The following is a 26876-nucleotide window of genomic DNA, read 5'->3' on the forward strand; positions in this document are numbered from 1 at the left end:
GAAAGGAAAGGAAATGGAGGGAGGGAGAGAAGAAAGGAAGGAAGGAAGGAAGGAAGGAAGGAAGGAAGGAAGGAAGGAAGGAGAAAGGAAAGGAAACAGGGAGGGAGAAAAGAAGGAAGGAAAAGGAGGAAGGGGAAAGGAAAGGAAACGGAGGGAGGGAGAGAAGGAAGGAAGGAAGGAAGGAAGGAAGGAAGGAAGGAAGGAAGGAAGGAAGGAAGGAAGGAAGGAAAGGAAACGGAGGGAGAAAAGGAAGGAAGGAAGGAAGGAAGGAAGGAAAAGGAGGAAGGGGAAAGGAAACAGGGAGGGAGGGAGAGAAGGAAGGAAAAGGAACAAGGGGAAAGGAAAGGAAACGGAGGGAGGGAGAGAAGGAAGGAAGGAAAGAAGGAAAGAAGGAAGGAAGGCAAGAGGCTGACTCTGTAAACTGCTTAGAGAAGGCTGTTAAGCACTGTGAAGTGGTATATAGGTCTAAGGGCTATTGCTATTGCGATTGCTTCCTTCCTGGGGACTAAGTCGTTGTTTGTTCTTCTTGGCAACGATAGCAGACGTGGTTGATCCCGGCCACTTTCAAGATTGTCTTTCTGGACTTCTCAATTCAACCCACAACCTTTGATGGGTCCTCACCCTGCTGACTTGATCCAACACCAGCCAAAATCCTGGGAGGTGCTGCCATCTGGCGGGCTCCTGGTGATCCTACTACCTGGCCATGTTCTTAAAAGATCTCTCTGCAACAGCACGTTTATTTATTCAATACATGTTTCTTTATCCCGCCTTTATTATTCTTATAAACGATTCAAGGGTGTGAATATATACTTGACACTCCTCCTCTTCCTCTTTTCCCCACAACAACCCTGTGAGGTGGGTTGGGCTGAGAGAGAGAGAGAAAGTAAGCTAGTCGGTTTTCATACTGAAGCCGGGACTAGAATTCACCGTCTCCTGGTGATTGGCCCAAAGTCCCCCAGCTGGCTTTCATGCCTAAGGCGGGACTAGAACTCACCGTCTCCTGGTGATTGGCCCAAAGTCACCCAGCTGGCTTTCATGCCTAAGGCGGGACTAGAACTCCCAATCTCCTGGTGATTGGCCCAAAGTCACCCAGCTGGCTTTCATGCCTAAGGCGGGACTAGAACTCCCAATCTCCTGGTGATTGGCCCAAAGTCACCCAGCTGGCTTTCATGCCTAAGGCGGGACTAGAACTCACCGTCTCCTGGTGATTGGCCCAAAGTCACCCAGCTGGCTTTCATGCCTAAGGCGGGACTAGAACTCACCATCTCTTGGTGATTGGCCCAAAGTCACCCAGCTGGCTTTCATGCCTAAGGCGGGACTAGAACTCACCGTCTCCTGGTGATTGGCCCAGAGTCACCCAGCTGGCTTTCATGCCTAAGGCGGGACTAGAACTCACCGTCTCCTGGTGATTGGCCCAGAGTCACCCAGCTGGCTTTCATGCCTAAGGCGGGACTAGAACTCACCGTCTCTTGGTGATTGGCCCAAAGTCACCCAGCTGGCTTTCATGCCTAAGGCGGGACTAGAACTCACCATCTCTTGGTGATTGGCCCAAAGTCACCCAGCTGGCTTTCATGCCTAAGGCGGGACTAGAACTCACCGTCTCCTGGTGATTGGCCCAGAGTCACCCAGCTGGCTTTCATGCCTAAGGCGGGACTAGAACTCACCGTCTCCTGGTGATTGGCCCAGAGTCACCCAGCTGGCTTTCATGCCTAAGGCGGGACTAGAACTCACCGTCTCTTGGTGATTGGCCCAAAGTCACCCAACCGGCTTTCATGCCTCAGGCGGGACTAGAACTCATTGTCTCCTGATGATTGGCCCAAAGTCACCCAGCTGGCTTTCATGCCTAAGGCGGGACTAGAACTCACCGTCTCCTGGTGATTGGCCCAAAGTCACCCAGCTGGCTTTCATGCCTCAGGTGGGACTAGAACTCATTGTCTCCTGATGATTGGCCCAAAGTCACCCAGCTGGCTTTCATGCCTAAGGCGGGACTAGAACTCACCATCTCTTGGTGATTGGCCCAAAGTCACCCAGCTGGCTTTCATGCCTAAGGCGGGACTAGAACTCACCGTCTCCTGGTGATTGGCCCAGAGTCACCCAGCTGGCTTTCATACCTAAGGCAGGACTAGAACTCCCAGTCTCCTGGTGATTGGCCCAAAGTCACCCAACCGGCTTTCATGCCTCAGGCGGGACTAGAACTCATTGTCTCCTGATGATTGGCCCAAAGTCACCCAGCTGGCTTTCATGCCTAAGGCGGGACTAGAACTCACCATCTCTTGGTGATTGGCCCAGAGTCACCCAGCTGGCTTTCATGCCTAAGGCAGGACTAGAACTCCCAGTCTCCTGGTGATTGGCCCAAAGTCACCCAACCGGCTTTCATGCCTCAGGCGGGACTAGAACTCATTGTCTCCTGATGATTGGCCCAAAGTCACCCAGCTGGCTTTCATGCCTAAGGCGGGACTAGAACTCACCATCTCTTGGTGATTGGCCCAAAGTTACCCAGCTGGCTTTCATGCCTAAGGCGGGACTAGAACTCACCGTCTCCTGGTGATTGGCCCAGAGTCACCCAGCTGGCTTTCATGCCTAAGGCGGGACTAGAACTCACCGTCTCTTGGTGATTGGCCCAAAGTCACCCAACCGGCTTTCATGCCTCAGGCGGGACTAGAACTCATTGTCTCCTGATGATTGGCCCAAAGTCACCCAGCTGGCTTTCATGCCTAAGGCGGGACTAGAACTCACCGTCTCCTGGTGATTGGCCCAAAGTCACCCAGCTGGCTTTCATGCCTCAGGTGGGACTAGAACTCATTGTCTCCTGATGATTGGCCCAAAGTCACCCAGCTGGCTTTCATGCCTAAGGCGGGACTAGAACTCACCATCTCTTGGTGATTGGCCCAAAGTCACCCAGCTGGCTTTCATGCCTAAGGCGGGACTAGAACTCACCGTCTCCTGGTGATTGGCCCAGAGTCACCCAGCTGGCTTTCATGCCTAAGGCAGGACTAGAACTCCCAGTCTCCTGGTGATTGGCCCAAAGTCACCCAACCGGCTTTCATGCCTCAGGCGGGACTAGAACTCATTGTCTCCTGATGATTGGCCCAAAGTCACCCAGCTGGCTTTCATGCCTAAGGCGGGACTAGAACTCACCATCTCTTGGTGATTGGCCCAGAGTCACCCAGCTGGCTTTCATGCCTAAGGCGGGACTAGAACTCACCGTCTCCTGGTGATTGGCCCAAAGTCACCCAGCTGGCTTTCATGCCTCAGGTGGGACTAGAACTCATTGTCTCCTGATGATTGGCCCAAAGTCACCCAGCTGGCTTTCATGCCTAAGGCGGGACTAGAACTCACCATCTCTTGGTGATTGGCCCAAAGTCACCCAGCTGGCTTTCATGCCTAAAGGCGGGACTAGAACTCACCGTCTCCTGGTGATTGGCCCAAAGTCACCCAGCTGGCTTTCATGCCTAAGGCGGGACTAGAACTCCCAATCTCCTGGTGATTGGCCCAAAGTCACCCAGCTGGCTTTCATGCCTAAGACGGGACTAGAACTCCCAATCTCCTGGTGATTGGCCCAAAGTCACCCAGCTGGCTTTCATGCCTAAGGCGGGACTAGAACTCACCGTCTCCTGGTGATTGGCCCAAAGTCACCCAGCTGGCTTTCATGCCTAAGGCGGGACTAGAACTCACCATCTCTTGGTGATTGGCCCAAAGTCACCCAGCTGGCTTTCATGCCTAAGGCGGGACTAGAACTCACCGTCTCCTGGTGATTGGCCCAGAGCCACCCAGCTGGCTTTCATGCCTAAGGCGGGACTAGAACTCACCGTCTCCTGGTGATTGGCCCAGAGTCACCCAGCTGGCTTTCATGCCTAAGGCGGGACTAGAACTCACCGTCTCTTGGTGATTGGCCCAAAGTCACCCAGCTGGCTTTCATGCCTAAGGCGGGACTAGAACTCACCATCTCTTGGTGATTGGCCCAAAGTCACCCAGCTGGCTTTCATGCCTAAGGCGGGACTAGAACTCACCGTCTCCTGGTGATTGGCCCAGAGTCACCCAGCTGGCTTTCATGCCTAAGGCGGGACTAGAACTCACCGTCTCCTGGTGATTGGCCCAGAGTCACCCAGCTGGCTTTCATGCCTAAGGCGGGACTAGAACTCACCGTCTCTTGGTGATTGGCCCAAAGTCACCCAACCGGCTTTCATGCCTCAGGCGGGACTAGAACTCATTGTCTCCTGATGATTGGCCCAAAGTCACCCAGCTGGCTTTCATGCCTAAGGCGGGACTAGAACTCACCGTCTCCTGGTGATTGGCCCAAAGTCACCCAGCTGGCTTTCATGCCTCAGGTGGGACTAGAACTCATTGTCTCCTGATGATTGGCCCAAAGTCACCCAGCTGGCTTTCATGCCTAAGGCGGGACTAGAACTCACCATCTCTTGGTGATTGGCCCAAAGTCACCCAGCTGGCTTTCATGCCTAAGGCGGGACTAGAACTCACCGTCTCCTGGTGATTGGCCCAGAGTCACCCAGCTGGCTTTCATACCTAAGGCAGGACTAGAACTCCCAGTCTCCTGGTGATTGGCCCAAAGTCACCCAACCGGCTTTCATGCCTCAGGCGGGACTAGAACTCATTGTCTCCTGATGATTGGCCCAAAGTCACCCAGCTGGCTTTCATGCCTAAGGCGGGACTAGAACTCACCATCTCTTGGTGATTGGCCCAGAGTCACCCAGCTGGCTTTCATGCCTAAGGCAGGACTAGAACTCCCAGTCTCCTGGTGATTGGCCCAAAGTCACCCAACCGGCTTTCATGCCTCAGGCGGGACTAGAACTCATTGTCTCCTGATGATTGGCCCAAAGTCACCCAGCTGGCTTTCATGCCTAAGGCGGGACTAGAACTCACCATCTCTTGGTGATTGGCCCAAAGTTACCCAGCTGGCTTTCATGCCTAAGGCGGGACTAGAACTCACCGTCTCCTGGTGATTGGCCCAGAGTCACCCAGCTGGCTTTCATGCCTAAGGCGGGACTAGAACTCACCGTCTCTTGGTGATTGGCCCAAAGTCACCCAACGGCTTTCATGCCTCAGGCGGGACTAGAACTCATTGTCTCCTGATGATTGGCCCAAAGTCACCCAGCTGGCTTTCATGCCTAAGGCGGGACTAGAACTCACCGTCTCCTGGTGATTGGCCCAAAGTCACCCAGCTGGCTTTCATGCCTCAGGTGGGACTAGAACTCATTGTCTCCTGATGATTGGCCCAAAGTCACCCAGCTGGCTTTCATGCCTAAGGCGGGACTAGAACTCACCATCTCTTGGTGATTGGCCCAAAGTCACCCAGCTGGCTTTCATGCCTAAGGCGGGACTAGAACTCACCGTCTCCTGGTGATTGGCCCAGAGTCACCCAGCTGGCTTTCATGCCTAAGGCAGGACTAGAACTCCCAGTCTCCTGGTGATTGGCCCAAAGTCACCCAACCGGCTTTCATGCCTCAGGCGGGACTAGAACTCATTGTCTCCTGATGATTGGCCCAAAGTCACCCAGCTGGCTTTCATGCCTAAGGCGGGACTAGAACTCACCATCTCTTGGTGATTGGCCCAGAGTCACCCAGCTGGCTTTCATGCCTAAGGCGGGACTAGAACTCACCGTCTCCTGGTGATTGGCCCAAAGTCACCCAGCTGGCTTTCATGCCTCAGGTGGGACTAGAACTCATTGTCTCCTGATGATTGGCCCAAAGTCACCCAGCTGGCTTTCATGCCTAAGGCGGGACTAGAACTCACCATCTCTTGGTGATTGGCCCAAAGTCACCCAGCTGGCTTTCATGCCTAAGGTGGGACTAGAACTCACCGTCTCCTGGTGATTGGCCCAGAGTCACCCAGCTGGCTTTCATGCCTAAGGCGGGACTAGAACTCCCAGTCTCCTGGTGATTGGCCCAAAGTCACCCAACCGGCTTTCATGCCTCAGGCGGGACTAGAACTCATTGTCTCCTGATGATTGGCCCAAAGTCACCCAGCTGGCTTTCATGCCTAAGGCGGGACTAGAACTCACCATCTCTTGGTGATTGGCCCAGAGTCACCCAGCTGGCTTTCATGCCTAAGGCAGGACTAGAACTCCCAGTCTCCTGGTGATTGGCCCAAAGTCACCCAACCGGCTTTCATGCCTCAGGCGGGACTAGAACTCACTGTCTCCTGATGATTGGCCCAAAGTCACCCAGCTGGCTTTCATGCCTAAGGTGGGACTAGAAGAAGAGTGGAAGAGGAAGAGGAAGCAGGAGGAGGAGGAGGAAGAAGAAGAAGAAAAGGAGGAAGAAGAGGAGGAGGACTCTGGGGTCTTTGATGCTGTCTAAGCTTGGTTGTTTTCTTGCAGCCGTTCATCACCTAACTAGGTAACACCATCAGTGCGATGATATTACGGTCATGAATTACTGTACACCCTTCTTCTGTACTGTTTCCTTGTTAAGGTGTTGATTTAATAGCTGGCCAGCTGTTGTAAGGCTGCTTTAAATGCTGATGCAATGAGAATGAGTCAGTGGGGTTATTGCCACTTTAAGAAGCTGTCTATATAAGGACAGCCATGGGAGGGCCGCCTCTCTCTCTCCTCTCTCTCTCTCCTTGTGTTCTATCTCCATTGTAGTTCTCAGTGCAGAGTAATGAAGAATGATTGCTTGCCTGGTATGTGCCTAAACACATACTGTATATTTATGTATATAGCAGTCTTGCATACAAACCACTGTTAAAAGACAAAGGCTCTGGGTTGTGCTCCTGGGTTGTCTCACAATAGTAGTCACGCTGCAAACACTCTGACATTCCTCAGCGTCTCACTCCCATGCCACCGAATGATTCCTGAAAATCTCCCACCGAAGCCTGAGCCGCCTTGAATTCGATGAAGATGCCACCTTCCACAAGGAAATATCCGCTCCGGAATATTTTGCTCCGGAAATATCGAATTGCTAACTAGAGCATACAAAACCTTTGCTAGACCGATACTCAAATACAGCTCTTCCGTCTGGAATACGCACTGTATATCGGACATTAATACAATCGAGCGAGTCCAGAAGTATTTCACGAGAAGAGTTCTCCACTCTTCTGCTCACAACAGAATACCCTATATCACCAGTGATCCCCAACCTTTCTTATGCCACGGCCCGGTATCCCCAACCTTTTTTATGGTGCGGCCCGGTACCGGCATTAGCTGGGTGCCGCCATCTTTTTTTGATGAAAAAGTGCTTCCGGTGAGCTTTCTACCCGGAAAAGCTCACCGGAAGCACTTTTTCATCAAAAAAAGATGGCGGCACTCAGCAACCAGCGGCCCGGTAGGACTTGTTCCATGGACCGGTACCGGTCCGCGGACCGGTGGTTGGGGACCCCTGCCCTACACCACCAGGCATGAGATTTGGCCTTGGACAACCTTGAACTACGTCGCCTACAGTTGGACTTAAGTGGTAGGACACAAAATTATCTGCTACAATGTCCTACCAGTCAATGACTACTTCAGCTTCCACCGCAACAATACAAGAGCACACAACCGATACAAACTCAATGTAAACTGCTCCAAACTTGATTGCAGGAAGTATTACTTTAGCAACCGAGTGGTCATGCCTGGAATGCACTACCTGACTCTGTTGTTACATCCTCTAACCCCCCCACTCCTTTAACCTCAAACTAGCCACTATTGACCTCACCCCATTCCTAAGAGGTCTGTAAGTACACCATCATGCCTCCCGTCCCTGTCCTATTGTCCCCATTTATTCCTACCTATTTCCTGTATTCTTACTCATGTTTATACTTATACCTATTATCTTGTAAGTGATTGACAAATCAAATAAATAAATAAAATAAAAAATAAAAGGAAGGAAGGAAGGAAGGAAGGAAGGAAGGAAAGAAAAGAATGGAGGGAGGAGAGAAAGGAAGGGAGAGAATAACCATTCCTAAGAGGTCTGTAAGGGGGGTGCATAAGTACACCATCGTGCCTACTGTCCCTGTCCTCTTGTCCCCAATTATTCCTACCTATTTCCTGTATTTTTACTCATGTTTATACTTATACCTATTATCTTGTAAGCGATTGACAAATAAATCAATAAAATAAATAAATAAAATAAGCCTTTGAAACAGAGGGGTTTCTATCAGCAAAACTTTCATGATAGTGTTGACAGAGAGGTTACCAACCCTTACCAAAACTATCATGAAAGTTTGTGAAGAAGTCTATTCCCAAACTGGTCAGAGATGCACCCACTTCTGTTGATATTTGCTCCCCTTGACAACACTGGCTGAAAGATATATGGAGATTCTCAATCATCCCGGTCACAGGAAATGCTTTTTCCAAAAGGCAACTGGAATTTCTTGGTTGGTTTCACTGAAAACGTTTTGCTTCCCATCTAAGAAGAACTGACGAAGCTTCTTGGATGAGGAGCGAAACATTTTCAAGGAGAAAAAGCACCTTTGGGACTAGCAGAAGAGTTTATAAAGGGTTAGGATCCAGTTTGGGCTTTAGGATAGTGGGAGGGATTCACTTAACAGCCATGTTCCTAACTTAACAACCGCAGGGATTCACTTGGACTAAGGGAAGAAAGGTCATAAAATGGGATGAAAATCACTCAACAACTGTCTCGCTCAGCAACAAAAAATTTGGGCTCAATTGTGGTTGTAAGTCAAACCCCTCACATCCCGGACATAAACTGTTTCAACTCCTTCCCTCAAAATGACGCTGTAGAGCACTGCACACCAGAACAACTAGACACAAGGGGAGTTTTTCCCCCTGAACTAAATGATTTGCAGGATGCCTTCACCTAGGGGATGCCACCTGAGAGTGCGTCCATCTCCTGGGTCTTCAGTATCTTTCTTCTTGTTTTTATGATGGCTATAATTGTATTGAGTTCCTGGCTGAATGTTTTTTGTTCAATTGCTTTTGTGGGCAATTTTGCTAATTCCTGCAAATGATTCCCCCTCTGCTAAACAAATAATTCCCTCCACACTGTCCAACTATTACAAAGTCTGCACTACTATTACTATTAATTTTCTCATCACTCCTTATCCCCCATCCCCTCTCACTTGTGACTGTATGACTGTAACCCTTGTTGCTTGTATCCTTATGATTTTTAATTGACTGTTTACTAGTATAATTTCATTTGATCGCTTATTATTATGCTTCCTAATATGGTTTGATTGCTTATTTGTACCCTTTGACTACTATTAAATGTTATACCCATGATTCTTGACAAATGTATTTTTTTTCTTTTTATGAACACAGAGCATTTGCACCAATACAAATTCGTGTGTCCAATCACACTTGGCCAATAAAGAATTCTATTGTCTTCTATTGTATTGTATTCTATTTTCTCCTATTCTATTCTATTAAAAAAAACAGTTGTGGGCAACTGTAAAAGTGCCTTCACCTAGGGATGCCACCAGAGAGTGGGTCCATCTCCTGGGTCTGCAGTATCTTTCTTCTTGTTTTTATGATGGCTATAATTGTATTATTTGAGTTCCTGGCCGTATGTTTTTTGTTCAATTGCTTTTGTGGGCAATTTTGCTAATTCCTGCAAATCATTAACAGTCTTGCAATTGTGGGAGCTTCATCGCTTGAAACTTTCAAGAAGAGACTGGACTGCCCTCTGTCAGAAATGGTGTAGGGTCTCCTGCTTGTGGGGGGGGGAGTGTTGTTGGACTAGATGACCTCCAAAGTCCCTTCCAGCTCTATTCTGATTGATTGAATTGCAACTATGAACAGCCAAATAATTAATGCAAGAAATATCCTTGCTTATGGCTTCACGTACTTACGGAAGGGACAGCTGCCGTTCGCAATTCAGGGTTTAATCGGGCCACAACCCAGCTTTTTGGTGGCTTATTATACAAACCACGATTAAAACAACCCTGTTTAGCAGGATGGAGAAAAACGGCACGCCGCCCCGTGCTGGGCGTCGCCGCCAGGGGGCAGCAGCGACTAGGAGCGCCATCCGTTCGTCCTGGGCGAACCAGCCCAGAGGGGCGGCACCCAATAGAAAGGCGGAGCCTTGTCGGGGGGCGTGGCCCGGCTTGCGAGCCGCCCGTTTCGATTGGCTTCCCTCAAGCCCCGCCTCCCTCGCGCGCCCTGTCACGCGTCGACAGCGCGGAGCGAGTAAATGCCCTCGTTTTACTGTCTTTAATTAAAAAAGGAACCCCCTAATTAACCGTTATAAATACATTTAATTCATCTCCCGGGGCAAATGGGAACGGCCGGAGTAATAGTATTAAAAAAAAAAAGTGCAACCTCCCTCAGGGTGACTGACGCGCGTCAGCATTTACACGTTACGCGAGGTGGGGAATTGAAAGCCGGCAGGGTAATGGGGGTGTGTGTGTGTGTGTGTGTGAAAATCCCGTTATAGCTTTCGACTCCCAGTTATTAACCAGTGGCACGGCTTGCCACCAGAAGTTGTGGGTGCTCCAACACTGGAGGTTTTTAAGAAGAAATCTGTCTGAAATGGTGTAGGATCTCCTGCCTGAGCAGGAGGCCGGACTAGATGACCTCCAAGGTCCCTTTCAACTCTTGTCCTTCTGAATAACTTCCCTCAAAGAAGTTGTGGGTGCTCCACCACTGGAGGTTTTTAAAGAGAAGAACAGGGCAGCCATTTGCCTCAAATGGCACATGGCGGGGGTTTCTTTCCTGCCTGAGCAAGGGGGCTGGACTAGATGACCTCCGAGGTCCCTTCCAGCTCTATTCTGACCCTGAGGGAAGATGAAGCGCGTAAAAAAGCGCGGGCTTTTTTTCTTTTTTTTTTTTTCGGGGGCGGGGGAAAGGCATGCCCAGAAAGAAGTCTCGCGCGGTTTCCCCGAGGCCTCGCCTGCGCACGCGCGGGCACGCCCCCGCCTCCCCCGCCCCGTTGGCTGCGAGGAGGCCGGGCGGCGCCAGGGATCCGCCCCCTCCTCCGTCCGGGCCACGCCTCCCGGCCACGCCCCTCCGCTCGTCTGCCTCCGCGCCGCCGCCGCTGCAGCCGCAGCATCGGAGCCCGGCCCGGCCCGGCGTCGCCCCCGCCGCCCGCCTGGCCGTTGCCGTCGCCGTCCCGGGCGGGGAAGGATTGATGTGGAGGCCGAGAGCGGCCCCGCCGCCGCCGCCGCCGCCATGCAGCCTCCGCCGAGGAAGGTGAGCGGGGAGGCGGCGAGGGTCCGGAGGCGGGGGGATTGCCCAGCGGAGGAGCGGGATGCCGGGTCTTCCCACGGCGCTGGCGGCTTCCCAGGAGGGGGAAACGATCCGGCCGGCGATCGGGAGAGGCGGGAGGGGGTGTCGGGGGAGCTCCGCGGGGTGGGGGGTCTGGGTGGGGTGGGGGCGTCGAAGGGGCTTGGGGGCTGCATGGAGGAGGGGGCTGTAAGGCGGAGGAGGGGACTTGGGGGTTGCAAGGCGGAGGAGAGGGTTTCGGGGAGCCGCAGGTTGGAGAAGGGGTTTGGGGGCTGCAAAGGAGGAGGAGGGGGCTTGCGGCTGCAGGGAGGAGGAGGGGTTTTCGGGGGCTGCAGATTGGAGGAGGGGCTTGGGGGCTTCATGGAAGGAGAGGGGTTTGGGGGCTGTATGCAGGAGGAGGGGGACTTGGGGGTTGCAAGGCAGAGGAGAGGTTTTGGGGGCTGCATGGAGGAGAAGGGGGTTGGGGGCTGCATGGGGAGGAGGAGTGGGGGCTTGGGGCTGCATGGAAGAAGAGGGTTTTGGGGGGCTGTATGGAGGGGGAAGGGGCTTGGGGATTGCAAGGGGAGGAGGGGTTTGGGGGCTGCATGGATGAAGAGGAGGTTGCAAGGCGGAGGAGGGTTTGGGGGCTGCATGGATGAAGAGGGAGGTTGCAAGGCGGAGGAGGGGTTTTGGGGGCTGCATGGAGGAGGCTTGGGTGAGCTGCAGGTTGGAGGCGACAGCTTGGGGGCTGCATGGAGGAGGAGGGGGACTTGGGGGGCTGCAGGAAGCGTGTCTCCCTGGGGAAGGGGTTTTGCAGGGTCTGCAGAGGCTGGGGAGAGGGATCATGTGGAGGGAAAGGCTTTCAAGATGGGCTTGCTTGAGGCTGCTCTGCCGACCCTCCCCTCCTCCCCCAAACTGAAAGGATGCCTCTTCCAAGAAAACCGGAACCCTGACCTGACCCGGAGACTTAGGGGGTTCCCATGTTCCAGGAGACCTTGTGGGGGAACACAGCCCCTTGGTTCAAAAGGCAAGCCTGCTGGGGCTCCGGTGGAAGAAGACGCTGCTTGCTGGAGAGGGGTTGGTGGTGGTGGTCCTGGCAACCCCCCCTTCCCTCCTCCCAGAAAGGAGCCGGAGTAGAGCCAGCCAGGATTGGAAACTTGGCTCAGCTCAGGCCACTTTCCCCACCTGGGGGGCTTTCCGAGTTGGGGAGGGGGACTGCAGCGCCTATCATCCTCAGCCAGCCGGATGAGGGGCTGGAGGACAAATCCGGCTTGTCACCAAAGGTTCCCCCAGTTTTTTTTTGATCCGAGAAGAGAGTTGGGAACAGCCAAGGGACCAATCTGGGGTGGTGGGGATTCATCCTTGGGCTGAAGACCCCCATATTTTCCTCCCAGGCTTCGAGGCCTTCCTTCTTTGGGGGGTCAAAAGGGGGAAGGAACTGTCCGGCCGGCCTTGATGCAGGGAGGGCTATTTATAGGCTGTTTTTGGGTCCCAGCCACGGAAGCTTGGGCCTGCCAGGACGCTTCTGTCTGGCCGGCCATCCGTTGCAAGAAGGGACCAGCCGAGGGGGTGGGGGTCTCTGGAAGGGTTGGAGAAGCCAGGCATGAAGACCCCGGAGACCCCATCCCTTTGCAAGCCTCCCCCGGGGAGGGGGTAGGTCTCCAGGTCTATCCATTCAACCAACTTAGACAGCCGGGGCTTGTCTCTTGCATAACTGGAACCCACAGCCCGTCTTGGCCCCGGCCGTAAAACAAACTCTGTGCGTGTGTGTGTGTGTGGTTTAAAACAACAACAACAGCAGCCACCCACACCAGCGTGTGCCTGCGTGTTCAGACCTGGCTAAAATTCACCAGGGAAAGAGGTTTAATTTTTATTTATTTTTTTGTCAACAAAAGGCTGGGCTGTTCGATGGGGAGGAGGAGGAAGGGAGGGGCAAAGGAGGATGAGGCTCATCCATGAAGTGCCCGAGATTGGGGTTTGTTTAGCGCGGGTCGGCTCAGCCCAGGCGGTTAGGTTTATTTCCCCCTGGTTGTTTGAATGGGTCGCTGCTCTGACCCTGCTTGAGTTTCAGAGGTTGGAAGGAGGATGAGATTGGCTTGCGGACATTTCTATCCTGGCCTGTTTGGATGAAAAAAATAAAAACAAGTTTAGCCTTTCTGTTTTTTTTAAAAAAGAAAGAAACTTACAGGGTGGATTTTTGTTGTGGTTGTGAAAATTAAGCCTCCCCCGCCCTCTCCTTGGGATGGTTTCGCTCTTTCTTGGCTCCATTCATAGCTGATAACGCAAGATAGTCCTTGAGCTACGACCACCAGTTGAGCCCAAAACTTACAGTGCTTAAGTGAAAGCATTTCTTAAAGTGATTTTTTGCCCCATTTTACAAGTTTTCTTGCCATGGTCGTTAAGGGAATCATTGCATTTATGAAAGCAGTAACATAGTCATTAAGTGAATCTGGGTTTTTCATTGCTTGCCAGAAGGTCGAAAAAAGGGGATTGATCACGTAACCCTGGGACTCTCCGACCGTCATAAATAGGAGCCAGTTGCCAAGCGTTTGATGATGTGACCACAGGGAGGCTGCAACGGTCGTAAGGGTGAAAAATGGTCATAAGTCACTTTTTTTCCAGTGCTGTTGTAACTTTGGCCACCAAATGAACTGTTGTAAGTCGAGGACTATCTGTAAGAAAGTTGGAAGGGACCTGGGAGGTCTTCTAGTCCAACCCCTCACTCAAAGGCAAGTGGCTGTCCGGTCTCTCCTTAAAAGCCTCCAATAACCCTTTGTCTGAAGTGGTGTAGGGTTTCCTGCCTGCTAGGCAGGGGGTTGGACTAGAAGACCTCCAAGGTTCCTTCCAACTCTGTTATTCTATTCAGTGTTGGGAAGACCCACAACTTCTGAAGGCTTCTGAATGACTCAGCCAGCTTTGTTTTCCTATGTTTCCCACCTGGTTTTGGTTCTTCTCTCAAATACAAAAATGGTTGGGCTTTCCCCTCCTATATATAGAACATTGTGAACGCGCCCTCGGTTGTTGCAGAAAAAAAAGTTTTTCAAAATGCCATTTTTAGAGCATCTTTCTAATCTGGATTCCCACACTGTGACTTTGGACCCCAGTGAGCCTGTAGATCTAATTGAAACCTGGACGATAACAAATAACAGATAATCAGAGTTGGAAAGGACTTTGTAGGTCATCTAGTCCAACCCCTTGCCCAAGCGGGAGGACCCTACACCATTTCTGACACAGGGAAGTCCAGTCTCTTCTTGAAAGCCTCCAGGGATGAAGCTCCCACAACTTCTGAAGGCAACTTCTGTTCCATGGGTTGATGGTTCTCCCTGTCAGAAAATTCCTCCTTATTTCCAGGTTGAATCTCTCCTTGTTCAGTGTCCACCCATTGTTCCTTGTCTGCCTACAGGCGCTTTAGAAAATAGCTTGACCCCTTCCTCCCTGTGGCAGCCCCTCAAATATTGGAAGACCCCTATCATGTCTCCCCTGGTCCTTCCCTTCCCTAGACTAGCCAGGCCCAGTTCCTGCAACCGTCCATCGTAGGTTTTAGCCTCCAGTCCCCTCATCATCCTGGTTGCTCTTCTCTGCCTTTTTCTAGAGTCTCAACCTCTTTTTTATATCTCTTCTTTGTGGCAAGCTCGGAGATATTGGAAGACTGCTATCATGTCCCGCCATCCTTCTTTTCCTTAAACCAGGCATGTCCTCTGTCCATCCATGATTCACTCAGATGTCCTTTCTTTCTTTCTTTCTTTCTTTCTTTCTTTCTTTCTTTCTTTCTTTCTTTCTTTCTTTCTTTCTTTCCTTCCTTCCTTCCTTCCTTCCTTCCTTCCTTCCTTCCTTCCTTCCTTTCTTTCTTTCTTTCTTTCTTTCTTTCTTTCTTTCTTTCTTTCTCCCATCTTTCTTTCTTCTCTCTCTCTCTCTCTTTCTTTCTTTCTTTCTTTCTTTCTTTCTTTCTTTCTTTCTTTCTCTCTCTCTCTCTCCCTCACTCACTCACTCACTCACTTACTCCCTCCCTTCCTTCCTTCCTCCCTCCCTCCCTTCCTTCCTTCCTTCCTTCCTTCCTTCCTTCCTTCCTTCCTTCCTTCCTCTTAGAACATAGAATAATAGATGGGACCTTCAGTAGACTAGGAGGTTTCTACCTGGGGCAAACTGAACGATTTCCTCGACCGGTGGGTGGGTGGGGAGCAAAGGATTACACAACCAATCTGTTAAAAATGGGCATTTTCATTTGGGGCAACAACGCACATTTTGGCATTGATGGATTGCAGGTTGTCCTCAACTTACAAACTGTTCCTTGAAGGACCGTTCAAAGTTGCAACGGGGCTGGGAAAAAGTGACCAACGGCCGTTTTTTTTTTACATTTACGACTGTCACTGCATCCATGGGGGGGGGGACCCCTGATCAAAATTCAGATGCTTGACAACTGACTCGTATTTATGACGGTGGCGGTGTTCCTGGGGGGCGGGGGTGTGTGTCACGTAATCCCCTTTTGCAAAGTCCCCTTCGGATGAGCAAAGTCCAATGGTGGGGGAAGCCGGATTCACTTAACGACCGTGTTCCTTGCATAACAACCTGTAGCGATTCACCTAACAAAGATGGCAAAAAAAAGGGGGTGGTAAAACTGGGCAAAAGTGAACAATTTTGCCTTGCTTAGCAACGGAAATTTGTGGCCGTTAAGTCGAGGACTAGCTGTAGTTATTGAGTTCCTTGCCAAAAAAACATCTGAAGGTGGTGTTGATGGATCCTTTTCCAGTTAACACAATTAAAAGGCAGCAGCTTTCGGGAGCTTCTCGGGGCTCAAAATGCTCAGTGGGTGTGGGAGAGCTTCTGCCTGTTAATAAAATAATTGGGAAAGGAGCTAGTCCTTAAGATTCCCCCGCCACACCCACACATACTTAATATGTACTTTCCCTTCTGTGAATCCATTATGGCAGGGGTCTCCAACCTTGGCAACTTTAAGCCTGGAGGTCTTCAACTCCCAGAATTCCCCAGCCAGCTTTGCTGGCTGGGGCATTCTGGGAGTTGAAGTCCTCCAGGCTTAAAGTTGCCAAGGTTGGAGACCCCTGCATTACGGGTCCTTGTTCCTATTAGCTCTTGGAGGGATTTTTCCATTTTCCCTTCTGCTTCTGTATTAATGATCTTGTTTTTCAGTTTCCCTGCGTTCATTTAGCTCTTTTCAACATTTAGGGCCTTTGAAGCGGCAAATATTAATATATAAACTTTTAACCTTCAAATAATGGCGTCTGGATGGTTGACTCCAGCAAAGCACACCGCGAGGATGAAGGTTTCTCTTTTCTTTCTATTGATCTGCCTTTAAAAAGAAAAAAAAAAACCAAACAGCTCGACAACCTTTGAAAAGTTGTGTTTCCTGCCCGCTGGAATTATTGTCGAGTTTGTTTCCTTTTTTAAGTGGAGTCAGGCTTTCTCTGATGCAGAGGTCACCTGAGTAGAAGGTGACTTTTCCGCGGAGGTATTAGATTATTTGGGAACACGGCGATCGCTGCTTGCAATATCGTTCATAATGCAAGGGGATTTTGCATCTGGGATAGCTCTGAGGGAGATCAAACCCATTTCTGTTTCCATGGATGGAAGGAAGGCTGAGTCAACCTTGAGCCGGTCAGGATCGAACTGCTGTCGGTTGGCAGAGTTAGCCTGCAATACTGCCTTCTAATCACAGGAAGAAGGCAGGCAGGATGGATGGATGGATGGATGGATGGATGGATGGATGGAAGGAAGGCTGAGTCAACCTTGAGCCAGTCAGGATCGAACTGCTGTCGGTTGGCAGAGTTAGCCTGCAATACTGCCTTCTAATCACAGGAAGAAGGCAGGCAGGCAGGCAGGATGGATGGATGGATGGATGGAAGGCTGAGTCAACCTTGAGCCAGTCAGGATCGAACTGCTGTCAGTTGGCAGAGTTAGCCTGCAATACTGCCTTCTAATCACAGGAAGAAGGCAGGCAGGCAGGCAGGCAGGCAGGCAGGCAGGCAGGCTGGATGGATGGATGGATGGATGGATGGATGGATGGAAGGAAGGCTGAGTCAACCTTGAGCCAGTCAGGATTGAACTGCTGTCGGTTGGCAGAGTTAGCCTGCAATACTGCCTTCTAATCACAGGAAGAAGCAGACAGGCTGGTTGGCTGGCTGGCTGGAAGGCTGAGTCAACCTTGAGCCAGTCAGGATCGAACTGCTGTCAGTTGGCAAAGTTAGCCTGCAATACTGCCTTCTAATCACAGGAAGAAGCAGGCAGGCTGGATGGATGGATGGATGGAAGGAAGGCTGAGTCAACCTTGAGCCAGTCAGGATCGAACTGCTGTCGGTTGGCAGAGTTAGCCTGCAATACTGCCTTCTAATCACAGGAAGAAGCAGGCAGGCAGGCAGGCAGGATGGATGGATGGAAGGCTGAGTCAACCTTGAGCCAGTCAGGATCAAACTGCTGTCGGTTGGCAGAGTTAGCCTGCAATACTCCCTTCTAATCACAGGAAGAAGCAGGCAGGCTGGCTGGCTGGCTGGATGGATGGAAGGCTGAGTCAACCTTGAGCCAGTCAGGATCAAACTGCTGTCGGTTGGCAGAGTTAGCCTGCAATACTCCCTTCTAATCACAGGAAGAAGCAGGCAGGCTGGCTGGCTGGCTGGATGGAAGGAAGGCTGAGTCAACCTTGAGCCAGTCAGGATCAAACTGCTGTCGGTTGGCAGAGAGTTAGCCTGCAATACTCCTTCTAATCACAGGAAGAAGGCAGGCAGGCAGGCAGGATGGATGGATGGATGGATGGAAGGCTGAGTCAACCTTGAGCCAGTCAGGATCGAACTGCTGTCAGTTGGCAGAGTTAGCCTGCAATACTGCCTTCTAATCACAGGAAGAAGGCAGGCAGGCAGGCAGGCAGGCAGGCTGGATGGATGGATGGATGGATGGATGGATGGATGGATGGAAGGAAGGCTGAGTCAACCTTGAGCCAGTCAGGATTGAACTGCTGTCGGTTGGCAGAGTTAGCCTGCAATACTGCCTTCTAATCACAGGAAGAAGCAGACAGGCTGGTTGGCTGGCTGGCTGGAAGGCTGAGTCAACCTTGAGCCAGTCAGGATCGAACTGCTGTCAGTTGGCAAAGTTAGCCTGCAATACTGCCTTCTAATCACAGGAAGAAGCAGGCAGGCTGGATGGATGGATGGATGGAAGGAAGGCTGAGTCAACCTTGAGCCAGTCAGGATCGAACTGCTGTCGGTTGGCAGAGTTAGCCTGCAATACTGCCTTCTAATCACAGGAAGAAGCAGGCAGGCAGGCAGGCAGGATGGATGGATGGAAGGCTGAGTCAACCTTGAGCCAGTCAGGATCAAACTGCTGTCGGTTGGCAGAGTTAGCCTGCAATACTCCCTTCTAATCACAGGAAGAAGCAGGCAGGCTGGCTGGCTGGCTGGATGGAAGGAAGGCTGAGTCAACCTTGAGCCAGTCAGGATCAAACTGCTGTCGGTTGGCAGAGTTAGCCTGCAATACTCCCTTCTAATCACAGGAAGAAGCAGGCAGGCAGGCAGGCAGGATGGATGGATGGAAGGCTGAGTCAACCTTGAGCTGGTCAGGATCGAACTGCGGGCAGTCGTATTGCAGAGTTAGCCTGCAATACTACATCCAAATCTTAAATACAATCTTAAATACAATCTTAAATAAGCACCGTGTTACAATACAGGTAGCACTCCACATAAAATGACAATTGAGCCCAACATTTCTGTTGTCAAGTGAAACACTGCTTAAGTGAATTTCTTGCCTCTGTTGTTAAGTGAAACACTGCAGTGGATATGTTAGGCGCCCGGTTGTTAAGTGAATCGGGCTTCCCCATTGACTTTGCTGGACAGAAGGTCACAAAAGGGGATCAGGTGACCCTGGAACGCTGCCACCGTCATAACTATGAGTCTGTGGCTAAGCGTCTGAATATTCATCACATAACCACAGGGATGCTACAAAGGTTGTCACTAGAAAACCGTCATAAGTCACGGTTATAATTTATAAGCTGTTGTAACTTTGAACCAGGGGTGAGCTGCTAGCGGTTTGCCCCAGTTCAGGCGAACCGGTAGTTAATTTCTTGTCTTTCGAGAAAGCTACGTCATGGCGATCCGGTTGAGGAGGGGATGAGAGCTGTAAGGTAGTGGAACCGTAATGCAGGTGCAGTCCTCGATTTATGACCAAGGATTTTCTGTCGCTCGGTGAAAACATCCGCTGAGTGAATTTTGCCCGATTTTTACCACCTGCCTCGCCGCCGTCGTTAAGTGAATCACTGCCATTGTTAATTTAGCAACATGGCTGTTAAGTGAATCCGCCTTTCCTGTTGACTTTGCTCATCAGAAGTTCGCAAAAGGGGGAATCACGTGATCCTGTGGACACTGTGACCGTCGTAAATATGAATCAATTAAAGTGTCTGAATTTTGATTATGTGATCAGGGAGAAGCTGCGACGGTTGTAAGGATCGAAAAACGGCCATAAGTCACTTTTTTCCCATTACCACCTTTAACTCTGGTCACGAAACAAACCGTTGTAAGTCGAGGACTACCTGCGTTTAGCCATAATGGGCAATCCTCGACTTACATATAGTGACCGATTGACATTACAACGGCGCTGAAAAAAGTAACTTACAACTGGTCCTCGCAGTTATGACATCCCCATGGCCACATGATCAAAATGCTGGCACTTGGCGAAACGCATGTATATTTATACCACAGTCACATCATCGTTTGTGACCTTCAAGGCAGTTTCTGACTGGCAAAACCGAGAAAAGGAAGCTGGATTCACTTAACAACTTGTGTGATTTGCTTAACGGCCATTAAAAGGTTGTCAGTTCAGGCTGATTCACTTAACGGCCGTCTTGTTTAGCAAAGGGAATTCTCGTCCCAATTGTGAGTGTAAAGTTTAAAGGTCTATCACTTAACAGATAAACAGATAATCAGAGCTGGAAGGGACCTTGTAGGTCATCTAGTCCAGCCCCCCGCCCAAGCAGGAGACCCTACACCATTCCTGACAGATGGCAGTCCAGTCTCTTCTTGAAAGCCTCCAGGGACGAAGCTCCCACAACCTCTGAAGGCAACTTCTGTCCCATGGGTTGATTGTTCTCGCTGTCAGAAAGTTTCTCCTTATTTCCAGGTTGAATCTCTCCTTGTTCAATGTCCTTGTCTGGCCTTCGGGTGCTTTGGAAAATGACCCCTTCCTCCTCTCTGTGGCAGCCCCTCAGGTATTGGAAGGCTGCTCTCCTGTCTCCCCTGGTCCTTCTCTTCCCTAGACTAGCCAGGCCCAGTTCCTGCAACCGTTCTTCATATGTTTTAGTCTCCAGTTAACACTTAACACGCAAGGATTTCCAGCCTGAACCACATTAAGACATCCTGGACTTCAACTCCCAGAATTTCCCAGCCAGCCATGCTGGCTGGGGAATTCTGGGAGTTGAAGTCCAGGGTCTTAACCATGGCTAAGATTGGGAAAACCTGACTTACAGCCTTTCTAGCAGAGGTCTTCAAACTTGACAGCTTGAAGACTTTGTGGACTTCAACTCCCAGAATTCCCCCTCCAGTCATGTTAGCTCAGGAATCCTGGGAGTTGAAGTCCACAAGTCTTAAAGCTGCCAAGTTTGAAGACCTTTAGATTAGGTAGACAGACAGACGTAGACACATTAGACAGACAGACAGACTAGATCAATAGATAGATGGTGGATGGAGATGGAGATTGATACTGTAGATCAGGGGTCTTCAAACTTGACAGCTTGAAGACTTTGTGGACTTCAACTCCCAGAATTCCTCCTCCAGTCACGTTAGCTCAGGGATTCTGGGAGTTGAAGTCCACAAGTCTTAAACCTGCCAAGTTTGAAGACCCTTGCTTTACAGTATTAAACAAGAAAGACATTGCAGGAAAAAAAAATATTTTTAAAAGAGTACATTTTCTTCCCCTTTTAGGTGAAAATCACCCAAGAGCTGAAACTCATCCAGGCCGAGCAGATGACAAAACTTCAAGCAAAGCATCAGGCAGAATGCGACTTACTTGAAGACATGAGGTAAAAAATAAAAATAAAATAACAGTGACATTTTCCCTTCCCTAAAACCCGCTTCTCAGAGCTCCTTTTTTGGAACAACAGTTTGGGGGTTTACAAAATGGCAGGAACTGATGGAATTTCCTTTTAAGATTTCCTGCCTTTCCAACTTCGCGAAGGCCTCGCCACAGCTGGAAGTGATAACGGCGACTAACACAATGCATGTGGTTTTTTTCTCTCCCCCAAGTTGCAAGAAAAGAATGGGAGGCGAAGCGTCCAAAAGGGTCGAGGTTTTTGGGGACTCTTAAAAACGAGTCAGATTCTCCACAGTTTCGCCTCGGAAAAAAAAGGGGGGCCAGAATTGGTCGTTCTGCATATTGGCTTTTGAGAAAAAAATCAGCAAGATAAAAAAAAAAAACCAAGGAATTTTATAAATGACCGGGACTCCTCGACTTATGCCAACAGCCCAAAATTTGCTGTTGCTAAGCGAGAGATTGACTTGAGTTTTGCCCCATTTTACGACTTTTCTTGCCACGGTTGTTAAGTTAGGAACACGGTCGCTAAGTGAGTCTGGCTTTCCCCGTTGACTTTGCTTGTCAGGAGGTCACATAAGGGGATCACGTCATAAATATGAGTCACTTGCCACACTTCTGAATTTTGATCACGGGACCATGGCGATGTTGTGCTGGTCGTAAGTGGGGGGACTGGTCATCAGCCACGTTTTGCAGTGCTGTTGTGACTCAAGAAATGGCTGTAAGCCCTTGACTTACAACAGTTCACTTAGCGATCATTCAAAGTTACAACGGCACGGAAAGCGACTTATGCTTCCGACTGTTACGGCATCCCTATGGTTACGTGATCAAGATTCAGACTCATATTTATGACGGTCGCAGTGTCTGGGGGTCACTGACAAGCAAAGTCAGTGGGGAAAGCCAGATTCGCTTAACAACCATGTTACTAACCGAACAGCTGCCGTGACTCCCTTAAAAACCGTGGCAAGAAAGTCTGTAAAACGCGGCAAAGTTCGCCTAACAAATATGCCACCTAGTAACTTGAGGACTACCTGTAGTACTAATGGTCATAACTGGACTTTCTTCTCCTTAGCCTTTCATCCCTTTTTATTTGAAAAGCGAGTTCGGATAAGCGCCCTTGAGAACTATTCATTGGCTTGGTGTAAAAAAGAATTGATTTCTCGGGACAGGCCTGCGAAGAAATTATTTCCAAGTAATCAATAAAACATCAGCCTGGGTGGGCTTTCTGATTGCAAATCCAGCAAGATGACAGGCACCTTGCAAATTATCCTACATCAAATGGCAATTCTGGGGACTTTTCTTAGCAAATTAGAAAGCATTCGGCGTGATAAAAGTCTGTCAATATTTATCCGCCTGCAGGATGCTTGTCAGGCATTAAGATCCTCCTGGTGTCGTGGTGGAAATTTTGCCGTGCCTTCTACAAGAATGCTTGCTCCTTTTTTAAAAAAAAAAAATTATTTGCACAGAAATTGCTGGCTGGACAGGTTACACTGTCTAAAATATTTTTCCATCAATAAGGATTTGCGTTTTATGACCCTTAGGAATTCGTTCTGTATGTCCAAGATCTGTGGGTCTTTCTCTGAAAGTTCTCGTTGGCTGAACAGAACAGTCTTGCCAAGGTTATCTTCTCATCCAATTATATCATAAATGTATGGCTGGCACAGATTAAAAAAAAAGAATATAAGTACTTTTGTTGCCAGGTGGATTTTCTGGACTTTGTGTTCAATGTGGGGGGAAAAAATAATGAAACTTTGATTTTGGGTTTCACCAATTAGGTTGAATCATTTTCGTGGAAATGTTTGTAGTATTGCGGAAAAGTCAAAAGTTGTGCTTTGATGTGAATGCTTTATTTTACTGCAACAGAGGGAGTCGGAAGTCACTTTTTAAAAATTTTCCCCCATCACTTCTCTTTCCCCTTCTCCCCAACACTGTGTCTTCCTATTTGCATTTTTATTTTATCCTATAAGTTAAACAAAAATATCTAAACTCAAATGAGTACACGGCTGGCAATAACCTTTTTTTTAAAAAATTGTTTTTTCTTAACCACAAAGAAAAATGAACCAACCACTTGCTATTTGGAAAGTACCTTGTAAGAATTTGTACGTTTGGGAAATTGCAGTAGAAATGTTATATTTGTTAAATGTTCTTAGTACAGGTAACGTTCAGCTTAGGCTCAAAACTGAGCCCCACAAATTTCCGCTGCTAATCAAGATAATTGTTAAGTGAGTTTGCCCTGTTTTCTTGCCCTAGTTGTTAAGTGAATCACTGCAGATAAGTTAGTAGCATGGTTGTTGTCTGAATCTGGCTTCGCCATTGTCAGAAGGTTATCAAAAGAGATCGTGGGACATTGCAACCCAAGCATCCGTCAAAGCATTTTACATTTAGAAAGATTCAAAAAATATAAACATTTATACATACATATACATATGCATATACATATACACATTTAAGCTTTGTTACCTTTTTAGTTCCTTTTTCTTATTCCTCAGCTATGAGGTCTCTCACCTCTTTCCTATTTCATCTTAAATTCTTATTTCAATTTTGTGAACTCCCTTTCATGTCCCTCCAATAATAAAAGTTATTCCATACTTTATAGTATTCTGATTTATCTTGTTCCTTCAATTCTAGTGTCAACCTATCCATTTCGGCGCATTGAAAAATCTTATCAATCATAGCACCTTCACTTGGGATTTCATTTGCTTTCCAATTTTGGGCGAATATCATTCTTGCTGCGTGATTACGTGTACAATTAGATAGATATCGGCTTTACTAAAATTCTCTTCCATTATTCCTAGTAAGAACATCTCTGATATATAACTAATTTTTAACCCCGTCATTCCCTCTAGCCATAACCAAATTTTGTACCAAAACTCCCAAGTTTTTTTTACATGTTATTGATTACAAGTGTTTGTTTAGTGTCTGTTCGAAGATACGACAACACTGAAAACAGTGATCTATGAGCATTTTTCACACTTAATGGCCGTTGCAGCATCCCAAGGTCTCAGGCGATGAAAATTCAGGCGCTTGGCAGCTGACTCATATTTATGACGGTTGCTGTGTCCTGGCTTATGTCATTGCCTTCTGACAAGCAATCTGATTCTATCCCACCGCATTAATTATTTCCCTCAATATCCCGTGGTGTTTAACGATCCATAGTGGCGCATTGATGAGAATGCAGTATTGCAGGCGAATTCACCGCCAGGAGTTCGATTCTGACCAGGCTCAAGGTTGTCTCAGCCTTCCTTCCTTCCGAGGTGGGTAAAATGAGGAGGGCCCAGATTGTTGGGGGCAAGAGGCTGACTTTGTAAATTGCTTAGAGAGGGCTGGAAAGCACTGTGAATATATAAGTCTATTGGGAAGGAAGGAAGGAGGGAAGGAAAGGAGGGAAGGAAAGGAAGGAAGGAAAGGAAGGAAAGGAAGGAAAGGAAGGAAGGAAGGAAGGAAGGAAGGAAGGAAGGAAGGAAGGAAGGAAGGAAGGAAGGAAGGAAGGAAGGAAGGAAGGAAGGAACCGGGCTGGCATAGTGATCAGAATGCGGTATTGCAGGCTCTATCTTTCGTATATCTTTCTTTTTTCTTTTCCACACATTTAATCTTTACCTGCTGACTGCCAAGGTTGACTCAGCCTTCCGTCCTTCTGGAGGTGTATAAAACGAGGACTCAGATTGTTGGGGGCAAGAGGCTGACTCTGTAAACCGCTTAGCGAGGGCTGGAAAGGCACTGTGGAGCGGTATAGAAGTCTAAGTGCTATTGCTCTCCCCAGAATCAATAGAATAGAGCTGGAAGGGACCTTGGAGGTCGTCTAGTCCAACCCCCTGCCTCAAGCAGGAAAACCTATACTATTTCAGACAGGTGTGGCTGTCCAGTCTCTTCTTAAAAACCTCCAGTAACAAAGCACCCAATGAGTGAAGAACTGCTGGTGACCTTCTACCGCTGCACCATAGAGAGTATCTTAACTTCCTGCACACCTGTGTAGGGTTTGCCAATTGCACAGGGGCAGATAGGAAAGCACCCCAGAGGGTTAACGTCATTGCCCAGAGGATCATGGGTTGCCCTCTCCCCTCTTTGGAAGAGCTTCATAGCTCCCGCTGCCTTAAGAGAGTTCAAAACATCCTCAAAGATCCATCTCATCCTGGGCACCCCTTTTTTTGGGAACTATTACCACCTGGCAGACGGTACAGGGGAATAATAAAAACAAGGACAAACAGGCTGAAAAACAGCCTCTATCCCAGGGCAAGTAACTCTATTGCAATTCTACTGTATATTGCAATATCAATGCAATATAAGGGGTTTTCCATTCAATCGTATAGATTGTGAAGGATGTGTGTTTGTGTTTATTTTCGTAGTCATAATGTGCGCTGAAGGTGGTATTTAATTTCACTGAACCACCTGCAATGACAATAAACTCAACTAAACCCACAACTTCCGGAGGCCACTTCTCTTCCACCAGTTAATTGTCCTCCCTCTTAGGAGTTTCCTTCAATCTTTCCCCCCTACAGACGGTCCTCAACTTGCGAACGTTTCCTTCATGACCATTTGAAGTTACGAATGGCCCACCCCAAGAGCTTATTTCCCCACGCAGACCCCGCTGGGAGATTCCTGTTCCTTCTTTGTAACCGCCAGATTCTGAAAGGATGAGCTAACTGGCATCGTGTTGCCTCAACAGCTTGGCCAATTAAGGCTCCGGTGGTAACGCAGATGTCAAAGCTTTTCAAGGCAAGATGGGAAGGAAATAATTCACAGGCAGAAATAGGCAGAGGGCACCGAGGGAGGGGAGGGAGGGCTTGGCTGCTACGCCCGATGGAAAAAGGATTTCCGCTTTGACTCATGGAAAAGAACACAGCTGGAATCCCTACTGCTAACGGAGAGTTTGATATCTTGGAAATGCACAGGTATAGAATTAGGTGGTACCTGGCTCAAGAGCAGTAACCGGGAGAGGGATGTTGGAGAGCCCTAGTGGACGATCACTTAAGTAGGAGCCAGCCGTGTGTGGCAGCTGCCCAAAACAGCCAGTACAGTTGCACTGACAGAGGGATCGAATCAAGATCAAGTGAAGGGTTAATATCGCTTTATAATGCCTTGGTAAGGCCGCACTTGGGATACTGCATCCAGGTTTGGTGGCCACGATATAAAAATTGATTTTGTGACTCTGGAAAAATGGGTGCAAAGAAGAGCAACAAAGTTGATTAGGGGCCTGGAGGCTAAAACTGACAAACAGTTGCAGGAACTGGATAAGTCTAGTTTAGCAAGAAGAAGGGCTACGGATGACATGAGAGCAGCGCCCCAATATTGGAGGGGCTGCCCCAAAGAAGAGGGGGGGGCCCATCTATTCTCCAAAGCCCCTGAAGAGGCAGGACAAGAAGCAACGGATGGAAACTAACCAAGGAGAAAAGCAACCTGGAATTTAGGAGGAATTTGCTAACCGTGAGGACAATTAACCAGTGGAACTACTTGCCAGCAGACGTTGTGGGTGCTTCATCACCGGAGATTTTAAAGAAGAGATTGGATGAAAATTTATCTGAAATGGTAAAGGGGGTTAGTCTAGAAGACCACCAAAGTCTCTTCCAACTCTTGTTATTCTGGTGGGTAGGTAGGTAGGTAGGTAGAGATACCGTGTTTCTCATATAATAAGGCCGGGTCTTATTTTTTTTTGAGCCCCGAAAAAATGGCTAGGCCGTCTTTTCGGGGGTGACTTAATTCCCCCCCTTGCATCTTCGGGTGGGCAGGCGGCGATGGCTTGGATGTTGACCTGAGCATTGGT

The 26876-nt window shown here is 49.1% G+C and overlaps 1 protein-coding gene and 1 long non-coding RNA gene across 2 annotated transcripts in view; one reads left to right on the forward strand and one right to left on the reverse strand.

Moving 5' to 3' along the window:
* Positions 1-26876, reverse strand: part of LOC148130344 (uncharacterized) — a 469114-nt gene that overhangs the window by 57427 nt on the left and 384811 nt on the right. The gene's annotated exons all lie outside the window — the stretch shown is intronic.
* The window catches only part of FCHSD2 (FCH and double SH3 domains 2), a 179300-nt gene continuing 163306 nt past the window's right edge, over positions 10883-26876 (forward strand). The window contains exons 1-2 of the mRNA XM_087965948.1: positions 10883-11086; positions 21013-21110. Coding sequence (XP_087822074.1) covers positions 11066-11086; positions 21013-21110 — 119 coding nt within the window. The 5' untranslated portion in view covers positions 10883-11065. The remainder of the gene's footprint in view (positions 11087-21012; positions 21111-26876) is intronic.

Source organism: Notechis scutatus, chromosome 5 (genome assembly GCF_049901735.1).
Source record: "Notechis scutatus isolate UNSWTSFEM ecotype Mainland chromosome 5, rNotScu1.2, whole genome shotgun sequence".
In the NCBI taxonomy this organism is placed as follows: Eukaryota; Metazoa; Chordata; class Lepidosauria; order Squamata; family Elapidae; genus Notechis; species Notechis scutatus.